General features: G+C 41.7%; 1 protein-coding gene across 1 annotated transcript in view; it reads right to left on the bottom strand.

Moving 5' to 3' along the window:
• Positions 1 to 12,960, bottom strand: part of BICDL1 (BICD family like cargo adaptor 1) — a 330,965-nt gene that overhangs the window by 138,882 nt on the left and 179,123 nt on the right. Inside the window, exon 3 of the mRNA XM_069215035.1 lies at positions 929 to 1,045. Within this exon, the coding sequence (XP_069071136.1) occupies positions 929 to 1,045 (117 nt within the window). The remainder of the gene's footprint in view (positions 1 to 928; positions 1,046 to 12,960) is intronic.

Raw genomic sequence — 12,960 nt, 5'->3', positions numbered from 1 at the left:
TGGCGCAAGGGTTTACAAAGTGGCAGAATGCAAGCATTAAGTCACTTTGTAAATACGACGCAGGAGACAGGCCTCCTTAACGCCACCATAGTGTAACAAAATGGTGCTAGCGGCTTGTAAATACGCCCCTTACTCTTTAGACTTTTACTGTTGCCCATTTCCTGGGAGCCCTTTTTAACCAGCCTTTCTTAGTTAGACTTTTCTTACTACACTTTCCTGTTAAAATGCTCCTGTTAAACCATCTCTGTTAAAGCTTTTAATTAGGAGTTTTCTGTTAGCCCTCTTTTGTTAGACTTTTCTCCTACTGACTTTTGCATCACTACTAGACTTTTTCCTGTTAATCATTTCTCGTTAGGTCTTACCGGTTGGGCCTTTGCTCTCTGCTAATCCTTTCACCTTGGACTTTTTCTCTTAAAGGCTTCTACATTATTTCCTATGTTTCCCTAAATCCCATATTTTCAAAATCACTCACTCGTTGCCACAATGATTATTGACATGCAACGACAAATCTCAAAATACAACCCTCATTGGGATTATTCACCATAAGCAACTACAACTGGTGACTCATGTCTATTAGTTCAATTTGTATCACTTCAATTCTACAAAGCACCATAAAACCCACTGATGAGTTTAGGCTTAAGAAGTAAATACATAACAGAATACAGATACTAAAACAAAATCCCATCTTAATACCCTAAACTATCCGAAGGGTGCCGCCACCAAAAGACACACCTTCATCTTGTTCTTCGGATTCAATTCAGGGCCAGTCTCCAATTACAGACCAACTCCACGACTAGACTTGCCAAAGCCCAGAAACCAGGTTTCAACTTGGATTTAATTTGTGAAAAAAGGTAAAAAAACAGTGAATCGCCTTCTCCTGGCCTAAAAACGGATTACAAACTGATGCCCCTTCACGTTGAAGATTTACCTCGGCCTGTAGGTTTTCCAATCGTGAGATGTGTTGACTGCTTGAAGAACTCTTCTCCCTGAACTCTTCTCGGAGGACATGAACCTGGAGGGAAAGCTGCCGCTCCACTTCTGTTGCCTGCAATCAGGAAGAATCAGTAAAGTTGCGAAAGTCAAGTAAAAACAATCATAATAATATATATAATAGATATATACTGCAATGTACGTTCGTTTGAATGTCTGAACTGTTTACAGTAACAATAAGGTTTGCAGCCATCACAGCTGTGTGAGTCTAAGTAAGGGGACCAAGTACTCTGAGCAGTGAGAGCCAGGTGCCTGGCAGAAAAAGTGCATTTGTAGACACATTAGTTAAGTCACATGCATGATTTAGAACATTTAAAGAGCACTTTATAGGGTTGAGTGTTTTTCCACCAAAAAACTATTGCCTACAGCCAGCTGATCCTGATAAAATTTTAAGAATGTTCCCATCAGTGCTTCTGACAGCCCTGGCCCGGGCATCAATCTGGGCTCCAGGGGGACAGAGTGCTGGAGATTTTAGATTTCCTGTTTTATGCATGAGTAGCTCATCTGTTTCAGTTCTTTTTTCTTTGCATTTTGGTACTTGTAGTCCCGATTTATCAGTGGTGGCTGGTGGTCACTGCTGTGACTGAGAAAAACGAAACTGACTTCATCGTGAGTCTTTTCTATCTGAGTTTTGTTTTTGAAGAAAGGGTCCACAAACACAATTTTCACATATGTTTAGCAAAATGTAATGGATTCTGAATGGGGACCTATGATATAAACCATTATTTTCATGGTGTGCCAAGCATGCCTGGGCCTGCCCAGGAGGTACACCATCTACTAGGAAACTTTGGAAAAAGTGGTGCCCTATTCATACCAATTTCAATAAAAGTTCTAAAAAATTGGTCAGTAACACAGTCAATTCAGAAAACAAATACTATTTCACCTGCCTATCACTTCATATAGTTTTCCTTTGTGTCTCAATTCCAATTAAATTTTCAGTCAATTGTTACGACTGAAATTTCTTTGGAGGGAGCAGGGCGGAAACAAAAATAAATTTGTGATCTTAGGTAGTAAACAGCAGAACTAAACAGATGTTGTAGGACTGTAGAGAAATTCCATCACTCGCTTTACAGAGGCCTTACAAGTTAAAAAACAAAATGGCTTACATCACCTTTACATACTAGGATCTCAGACAGCAGTAGTGATGAGCACTCAAATATCAGCACCTATATATATATATATATATATATATATATATATATATATATATATATATACACACACACACACACACACACACACACACACACACATACATATTACCTAGTGGCGGTCGCCATTAGGTAGTTATAGTTAAGAACTAGTTTCTATAGAAAAGCGTTAAAGTGTTTTTTGTTTTGCTAATAACTTTGGCACCGTTTAATGAATCTTCACACAATTTTCCAATTTTCCAAGAAAATACAACGCTCACGTCAGCATCTGTCTGGAAAGTTTGGGGTGATCCGTCAAGCAGGGGGTGAGAAAAACGGGGGCCCAAAATGCATTTTCCCCATTCATTTTTACATAGGGATTTTGAACAGTGATAGCACCGAAACCACTGGACTGCATTACACCAAGGGGCATATTTATATTCCGTTTGCACCGAATTAGCGTCATTGTTTTTTACTCTAATTCAGTGCAAAACTAACTCCATATTTATACTTTGGTGCTAGACCCGTCTACCACCAAATTTATGGAGCTAAAGTCATTTTTTGGAAGTGGAAACCTACCTTGCCTTAATGAGATGCATGGTAGGTTAGGTTCAAAAAAAGTGTTAAAAAACACAAAAGAGGCCAGGGTAGAGTCACCCTGTGCCCTTAGCTCTGGTGCTGAAAAAGCATTTTTTTAAATTTTAGTCACCATTCGTAGCGAATATGACAAAATCTTTTTTTTAAATGAAGCGCGGGCTTCCACGCTTCGTCATTTTGAAGCCCCCAGATGGGCCAAGTCCCGGGGGCATCATTTATTTAAGTGCACTCCTCCAGAAGCCCTGGAAACCACCACTTTCCTGGGGCATGATCACATTTTGCGCGGGAGGGTCTGCGTGTCCCACCCGCAGCCGCAGGGACCACCCCCGGAGTCCACTCGCGATGCACTGCTATTTATCCCACAAATTACAGCCCTCATGACATCTTTGATAACATCATTGATAATGTAACTGTAACATAAAATTATTGTTCAGATTTTACTGCATATATTACATTGATATTATCAATGATGTTATCAAAGTTGTCATGAGTGCGTAATTTGTGGCTTAATAATCAGTGCATGGCAGGGGCGCGAGTTATAGTTCCCTTAGGGCACAATTTATAGTTACTTGAGGTAACTCTAACTATAACTGGTGAAGTTCTTAGGCTTGATATGTTTAAAATGTGAGTCTAACTATAACATTCCTGTAATATATATATATATATATATATATATATATATATATATATATATCCGGTAATACAATATTTTTTTCCAAAAAACATCAGCTTGCTTGTTAATGGAAACATGCAGAGTTTGTTAATAAATATACACATTTTGTTTTGGAAAAAGAACCTCAGTACCCCAAACAAAAGCTTATCATAGGCATGGAAAAACAATTTGTGCCCAGAAATGCCAGATTTCCATTTTTACTAAATACGTGTTTGGTGTGCAAGCATCTGTTTGCCATTTTCATCATGTACTACTGCAACACGTGGATGGATTGTGCCTTGCATGACCACATATTACATTTTCATGTCATGGATGTGCACAATGTAGCAAGAGTCATAACTAATATTCGAGGGATAGCATTATAGAAAGGGTATGCATCATTATATCATGGATGTCCATAGCAGTCCAGAAATTACCACCACTACGCCAGGGCCAGCATTACTTCAGGGGCTGACATCATTGCGCTATGGATAACCACAACATACCAGGAATAACCAATATTGGGCCAGGGATAGCATTATACCAGGGGTGGGTACCATCATTCCATGGATAACGAAAATATGTCAATGATTGTCACCATTTAACCAGGGACTGCATGCCTACAACACGGCATGAATTACCATTGCTATGCCCAGGCTAGAATTTCACCATGGGGACCATCATTCCATGGATGCCTAGCATTAACTACGACTTATCAATATTATGCAAGGGCCAGCATCACACCAGAGTGGATATCATCATACCATGGGGAGCACCACACCATAGATACTCACAATGTGTGAAATATTACCACCATTAGTCCAGGGTCACCAGTACTAATTGTGGACATGTTTCTGCCAAGGATGACCGCAATATGCCATAAACTATCAGCACTTCATCAGGGACAATATTTTATGAGGGGTGCACATCATCATCACATGGATAACCACAATATGTCAGGAATTACTAGATTTTACAAAGTTCAATATTCTGCCAGGGGAGAGTACCATCGTGCCACAGATGCCTACAATATGCCAATAATTACCAGCATTCTGCAAGTGCCTGTATTGTACCAGCAGTGACACCATCCTGCTATGGATGTCCACAAAATGTTACCAATTGCCATGATTATTCCAGTGCCAGGGCCCCAATCATGACTTCTATGTCCACAATATTTTAAAAATAACTATCTGTAGTGCAGGATCTGCACTTTACCAGGCGACCAGAGGGGCATTACCCATTCATTGAAACTCACATAAGCACTTTCACAGCTCCACTCAGACTTTTCACTGCCCCCTTTTCCTCATCTTTAGCTCTCAGTTCTGCAATAGGAGTGGGTGACAAATTCCACCCTGCCAGCAGAGTTGGTGGGATTTTGGCCACTCTGCATTATGCTTGTAACGCAGAGTTCTGGCCAAACTCTGCTAACCACTGCTTGGCGGAGTTTTTTTCCTGCGCAAGGCTCACCAACAGTAAGTTGGCAAGCATGAGCGAGAACTGGCACCTCCAAGTGCGATTCTCAGCTGCTAGGAAGACACCAGGTGAGATTTTCCCAAAGCGGGCAGTTGCTGTTGTTCACGGTGAGAAAGTTGGCCACTCAAGTCGATAATTTAATCGAGTGGCAGCAAAATCAACTCAAGCAGCAACACCCTCTGACATGATGCCTTTTGCACTGATTTTTGTGAGTGGAACGAGTCTTGGTGCTAAAAATCAGCGCAACATACTGATATGCGACTGAGGGGAAAGGGTCCCACTACCGCTTTTTGACTGATTGCAGACAGCTACTAAGTGTTGACGATCTTTAGGCTAATAACCCTTCTCAAATCCTTTTTAAATTGGAATTAAAAAGAGTACTCAACTTTGGTTGAGTTATCAACTCATTTCAGCCAGGTACCCCAGCCGGTTATCTTTCCTGCTCTTATGGTATCCATTTGAAAGATAAATTCAGGGCTTTAAGGATGGGTGACTGGGCTTTTTTGAAGCATCTTAACCTCATGGCGGTTGGTCCCAGGGGAGGGTGTCACATGTAGGGGCTGTGGCAGAGAGGAAGAATCCCTTGAACATGTGGTTTTCCTGTGTCCATCCTTGCTTCAGGAGCGCAGATCCCTGTGTGAAATAAGTCTAATGAACTGGGGACCCGCTCCTGTCAGCAGGCTGTTATTATGTCTTTGGACCCTAGGAACACAGTGTTGAATGTTCTCTTGATTCAATTCATTAGGACTGCTCAGGCCAAATTCCTCCGGGGCACTGTGAGCACGGACTAACAATGTGTGGAAATCTTTTTTGCTCTTGCTCCGCTGGGTTTTGAATTAATTTTGTATAGCCATTGAGCTTCAACTTTGTACTCTGGGTTTTAGTATCTGATGGCTGTTTCCTATGGCTGAATAACCACTGCACGTAAGCACTTTAAGGGTACTGACATTTGTTATTTTTTTATGTTCACTATTTACCAGGTGGGCGTAAGGCCTGCCAGGGGGGCCGGAATCAAATTTAATAATAATTATGTGCATGGTTATACTTTCTCTAATGGATCGCCTCTATTATGGGATTGTTCTTAAATTACTGTCAATATGGACAAATCAATTAATCATTTATCATGTATTTTATATTTGATTTTAATACCATGCTCATTGGTCATTTGGGTTTCTAAGTTGTGTACTGTACTATCTGATTGTTCTTGGTTTTAAATTGTAATGGATTCTAATATCTGTACAATAAGCATTTTCCATAGTGAAGGCGGGTAGTTTGGAGTCAGTATTGTGGCTTGAAATTGGTGCGACTGAGGCGAAAGTGTCCCACTGCGGCTTTTTGACTGATTACTGATTTCCGCCCATTCATGGTACTTTGCGGAATCTCATGGAGTGTTCATGTAACTCCACGGAGTTCTGCAGAATGAAACTCCGCGAGTTCTGCCCACCCACTATTCTGCACACATGGTAAGCATTAATTTACACTGTTTGTGTGACTCAAGAGCTGGTACTGGTTTCTGACAGCTGACAGGCAGGAGTCAACTAGCAAGCCTACAGGAAGCACTTTCATGCCTCTCCTCTATAAACAGTGGTGTACATCGGTGGTCTAGACCATAAAAGTCTGCATCTGATGAGCTCATGTGCATCATGCATTAGGCACTAGTGATGCAAATTCAGCTCAAACTTAACTCCATATTTATATTTTGATGCTAGACCCGTCTTGCGCCAAAATAAAAGTGTTAACATCATTTTTTGGATGCGTAAACCTCCTTGCGTCAATGAGATGCAAGGTAGGCGTTCTCGTCCAAAAAATTACTCAAAGCCCCTAGTGCCTTATTAATCCTCCCGTGCAAAAATGGTGCACGGGTGAGGTGGGCCTAAATAATGGCATTAAGTCTGCTTAGCGCCATTATTTAACACCTGGGTCAGGGTAGGTGTTAGGGGACCTGTGGACCCCTTTCCATGGTCAAACACCATGGAAAGAGCCCACAGGTGCCGACCTCAAGCCCCATGAATACCCCCACCCACACCAGAGGGACATCAAACGATGGGGCTACCACATCCCATGTAAGTAGGGTGAGTAGATGTAAGTATTTTAAAAAATATATATATTTAAGTGCCATTGGGGGCCCTGAAGTAGGCCTCCCTACATGGCACTGGGTGCAATGGCCTTGCCCAGGGGACCCTTGTCCCCTGAGCTGGCCATTGGGGTGGTGGGCATGACTCCTGTCTTTTAAAAGACAGGAGTCATGTGGTATAGATGATTTTACGTCAGGGAATGATGCTAGGCTGGTTGAAGGCATTTTTTCACCTCCAACCAGCCTAGTGTCATTTTTTGGTGCAAAACCCCCTTAGCCCGTACCGCCACCCCCACCCCTACCCGGCTAACGTCATTTTCCCAGACGCTAGCCCACCCTTAGCACCAGTTTGCGCAATTCTATAAATTTGGCACCCAGCAGATGCTCTGGAATGACGCAAGCCGGTGCTATACTTTTTGATGCAAAACTGCATTTGTGCAGTTTTGCAGCAAAAGTATGAATATGGGCCTAGCAGTTTATACATTTTCTATGTCAGTCTAAGGGTTTGGAACTGTGTACTGCCCCGCCAGCGACCCTCACAGTGACAGTGGACATACAGGTAGGGGTCCGAATGTCCTAACTAACAATCTGCTCATGAGGCTGCGAAAGCACGAACAGGGCCATATGGAGCAGAATTCACAAAAAGCCTGCACTGGATAACCTGCGTATGCAAGAAATCAGGAATTTTAACAGTCATGGCATATGATGGGCTTTGATGACGCAGCAGAGATCCAAGCACCTGTTTTCTGCACTTGCAGTCTGTACAGCAAATTCATTTAAGCTGACATTTGTCTGAGTTACAGCGTTATTTGTAGGTAGTCCAGCTCGGAAAGCGCGAACAGGGTTTGCTTTATTCTGTTTCTGAGCTGTGCTGTCTGAAAATATAGCGTAACATCAGCAAAATATTGGATTAAATGAATTCACTTTTGCAGGTGCATAGAACAGGCACTTGGCTGTGGGCTGGGCCGGCAAAGCTCGTCATGGCATGGGCCCAGAACATGCTGGCAGGAGCAATTTGCAAACTGTATCAGTAGCACATGAGAGAGAGAGAAAGGAGGGAGAGAGAGAGGGAGAGAGGGAGAGAGAGTCACGCTCATCTCTAGTTTCTAATTCCTCAAAATGTTGGTTATTTTACAAAATGTGTTTCTCTCACTTACCAATCAGCATTCCTTCCCCTTCCCACTGCCCGTTATGTCCCTCTCATTCATCCTGCTTGTGGTATATTGTATTTTAACTGTATATGCCAGCATGATTGTTGGGAAATCCGAAGTTCACACCCCTCAGTTTTACTAAATTACGCTCCTCTCTGTCTGTCTCTGAATATGTAATCCCATCTCTTTCTGTTACACCCCCCCTCCGCATTCTGTCTCATTCCCTTCTCCCCGTCTTGAGACTGTTTGTCCCTTATTTTATCTTAATGTAACACCCAAGATACACAAATAGAACATTCAAAGGACAGAAGTATCATTGTTGTAGAATGGTGACCTATGAACTGCACAATCCAAGAACTGCTGACCCCCTATGTCAAAACTGTGAAACAGGAAACCAGTTTCACAAAAACGAAATATTCACAAAAACATTTTGCATATTAAAGTCAAGGGCGTGTGAAGTTTTTTGCAGCCTTTCAAAGTTCTATGGAAACTTTGCAACTTTACGAAGGTTGAAAAGATTTTCTTTTCGCTATCTCACTTATGTGCACAAATCTTGACTTTTGTGGCCATTTAGTCGCACAAATTTATTCCGCATAACATATCCAGAAAAGGGTTGTTGCCTTCACATACCACCGTGTACAAAAACCTTTGTGAAAGAAACATTTGTAGAGACATATGTTTGCATGCAGTTTTCATATTGGGTGGGTTTGACGCGAATGAAAACTACCCCTCACTATACAGCAAAAACTATCTTGCATGACAGAACAAAACTTTTCTTAGGCAAGGGCTAAAACTTTGCAACCTTCAATAACGGAAAAGGTGACACCTTCACTAAACTCAGCCAGACAAAAACATTTGCTTCGTTCTAATTTAAACAATATTTAATAATGAAATACGATCAGTATTCCTCTTGTTTCCATCCCACGTCATCTCTCCTAAGTTAAATACACCCTAAAATGTGTTAATCATGTGTTACCCACAGGTGGGCCTGTGGAGGGTTTTCACCAAGAAGATTTTCTCATAAAAACGGGCGAAAATTCAAAAATATTTAAACGTAGACATTTAAACTATGAAATGTACAATGTACTGATGTACATAGTTAAAAAAATATTTTAGGCATTGAGGTACAATCCCCAGGTAATGTGTTCATAAAGTTCAAATGCCGTACTGTGGTTGAATATATTTTGGTCATTCAGTATAGGAGTGTAATCCCTGGAACTGATAACCCAATCCCTGTGCTTTTGAGTCTCAAATATACCTGGTTATCTGGTCTTCAAAAAAGTTACTTAATTTCTCATTTCCCAAGTTTACCAGAGATTTTGAAATTGTTGTCCTGATGAAGGGACTTTATCGACGAACTGCGTTAAGAATACTGTAGAAACATATTAAACTATGATAAAAATCAGCATTAGAACCCTGTTCAAAAATCCCTTCAGATAAAAATTGTTCAAAGAAAGGGAACTGATTTTCACAGCAGGATTGGGTTTTCTGGTGGGACCACCAGCTTGAGATTGGAAGTTGGTTCATGGACAGTTCTGTCGTGAGTTTGGACCACCCAGAAAATAAATGTATTTCTAAATTTATGAACTGCGAGAATCCAGGAGTGCGAGTCTTGCAACTAATATAAATGAATTATCTGTAGGTCATTCACATAAATTATTTGCCAATACCTGTTTGTCCAAACCTATTTCTGCACAATGTACACACTTCATGTGATTGTATACTGTGTATGGTATATTATGAATTAGGCAATTTAACATTAACTCGCACGTTCTGTGACATCTTTATAGTATGAACTATAACAGGAACTAATGTTTGTAGCTTACACCATGTTAATAGTTCTGATGACAAATTTCGAAATTTCAGAAGCTTGAATAATGAATTCTTTTTTTTAAATGGTGTCATTTTAAATGGCCATGCTGCTGTAACTATTTGTTTGTATATATTGTAATGATTTTTATTAATCAAACAGTACATTATCACACCTTTTTTGTATACTATAATAGTGACTACAGAAACATCATGCTTCTAAAATATTGAGCACCAAAATATTGAGAAAATAAGCCCTTATAGGTACATAAAGATTTTGTATTCTTAACCCCACATCTAGGCACCCTGAAGCTATATATACAGCTTCAAGGTGCACATATATGGCGTTAAATCATGTAAACATATACTTACCTATATACACATACCCAGTTGATATTTTGGGCCTCAATATTTGTCCAAAACATTCTGATAGTATGATATTCTGGAGCCGATGTTAAAGTGTGAAAAACACTGCATGCTGTTCATAAATCTAGAGTTGGGAAATATGAGAATTATGTTTCTGTTGTTTTAATGGTCTCTTTTACCTGTGGAGACATGTTTTGTATACGTCATTCTCACAACACTTGATGCCCTCTTGCACACTTTGTACACCTAGACAGTTTATTCCTGAACCATTTGGGTGTATACGTATGTTACGTGCTCAGGTAAGTGTGGTTAGTGCAATCCCCAGGTGCTGTGAACACTGACCTTGGTACGCCCTTGGGGGGGCCTTCTCCTGTTTTGCTTTGTATTTCCAGGGCCACCCCCTCAGACGCTCCCCAGAGGACACCACTTTCTAATTTCATGTAATGCATGAATGTTCTGTATTCAATACCTACACGTAAAGCTCACAGGCGTATATTGCACACTTGTTTTGAATCATGTGTAATTTATGCATGCGTACATTGCAACTTTTTCAGATTTGTAAATCTGATTTACTCCTGTACAAAGATTTGCGAATCCGTCCTGCTGCTTCTGGAACTTTCTTTGTGGGGACGCTGGTATGACACACTTGTGTACGAATAACACGTCTGCTGGTTTGAGGTTTGAGTGTGCACTGATCACCTTTAGACATAAATAGCAAGCTGTGCTTTTCGTTACCCAGCTCCCTGTGAGACTGTTGTTATGGCCACCGGTGTAATACCGCTGGGATTAGCCCTAATCTCACACACGCCTGCAGTACAGGTCAGATGGGCCCGTCCTTACTGCTGTCTAAGCATATTTGGCCTACCAGCCGTTCACAGGCCGTCACCTACGCCCAAAACACATTATTTCACTCTCTCATCTACACCTCTGTAGTCTCCAGGGATTCCGTGGGATGGTAATATTTTAAAAACTGATTTTAATGGCTAAATGCAAGGAAGTTTCAGCGCTCCAGGCAAAATCAGATCTTGCTGTTTTGGAGCTCCCCCTCCTTTAGCAACAGGGCCATTTACAAGGCCTTATTTTTGCAGTCTGCTGCGCAGTGAGCAACCTGCGCATGTGCACTAAGGCAGCTGCCTACAATAGACTTAATGTGCCCCTTGAGGTGATCACGTTCAATGTAGTGTCTTACTTGTCCTTACAAAAGAGGTTATGGGCAGTGCTTAATTTGAGCCTGTGGTTTCCGGTGCGGGGCACCGCCACTTATTTTTGACAGCCGGCACTTATTTTTGTGCCTCAACATTTACTGCGAGAAAAAGACACACATGGGAAAGACGGCGGAATAGGAAAACGAAAAACCGTCTCAAAGGGAGAAAGCAGCAGGGGTGAGATGAAGGGCAGGAAGTGGCTGTAATTGGTTAATGAGGCCCGAGATGGCTTTAGGGCTCCTCCGTGCTCTCACATTGAATTGCAGCAGCCGTGTGTTTCAGAGGAGAGCTTTGGGTGCCGGCACGTCTTTATTTGCAAATTAAACACTGGATATTGGACAGGCAGCATTGAAAATGTGACTTGTTAGGTGTGGCGCCATTTTAAGAGGCTCACATCGCTGCTGATGGACACGCTGCCCTTCGCGGTCTGGTCAGTGGGTGGCATCATGTGGCAAATGAGAGAGCGAACGGACCAAGGCTTTTACCCTTAAAATGTTCAAATATATACTTAATTCCCCTAATATTCCTATGTTTGTATGCAGGGAGGCTGGAGATGAACTGCACAACGTAAAACTACAAGGTCCACAATGCACTATTGGAGCGTGGAGCAGAAAGAGTTGGACTGTTAAAAGCTAGAAGCACACAGGAAAGTCATTAATGTGAGCTCGTTCTGGCGCCCCCACACTATGACCCCCTTCATAGTCTATGTAATTCCTCATTCCACAGGGGAGAGTGTTTCTAGCAGAATAATGAAATGTGGGAATACCACATTCCTGATAATGACCTGCCTAGAATTACAGTAGGAATCAAGTTCGTATTTCCCAGATTCGCACTGTAATTCCACATTCATCAGGTCACCCTTGGGAGCAAATTTGGAATTTCACGGCATTCCTGCATCCTGAAATTACTGGTGATAAAAATAATGTCAGGTTCAGGAATACCTATGCTGTGTTGCAGAGGGACCTATGATGGGGTCTTTATTCTGAATTTGGGACCAGATTATTAAAATCTTTGCATCAGGTTTTTTTTAACATAGACCCACCAAAGTCTTTTGTAGGATTTACAAGCCAACGCAAATCACGATTTGGCATAACCCAATGCAATGCAACATAGTTTTATGCGCTGCCTTGCATTACTTTGCGTCATGGAGACATTCCATGGGTGGTGCATGGGCGTTCCCGTGCATCCACCCATGGATTTTGATGCAAATCCGTATCAACAAAGACTTGTAGAAATTGATTCACACCAAAATTCTGCACCTCTCTGAGGCTGGCATACCGAGGTGGATATTTGTCCTTGTTGTGTCTCTTTGCATGTGTGCTGTCCTCTGCAATATACGTACGTAGAGGAAGTACTCAAATGATTATGTAGAGGAAGGAACCCACTTCCTGCCAAAAACTATCCTGAACACAACACAGACACCCTTGTACTATGGCACAAGAGTGCCTGCCTTTGGTGCACGGCTACACAAAGTGCACCAACGCATGGAGTAGAACGGCACCATTTAGTTGTA

Source organism: Pleurodeles waltl, chromosome 11, assembly GCF_031143425.1.
Source record: "Pleurodeles waltl isolate 20211129_DDA chromosome 11, aPleWal1.hap1.20221129, whole genome shotgun sequence".
Classification (NCBI taxonomy): Eukaryota; Metazoa; Chordata; class Amphibia; order Caudata; family Salamandridae; genus Pleurodeles; species Pleurodeles waltl.
The sequence above is the reverse complement of the archived record's forward strand: the minus strand, read 5'-3'. Positions and strand labels throughout refer to the sequence as shown.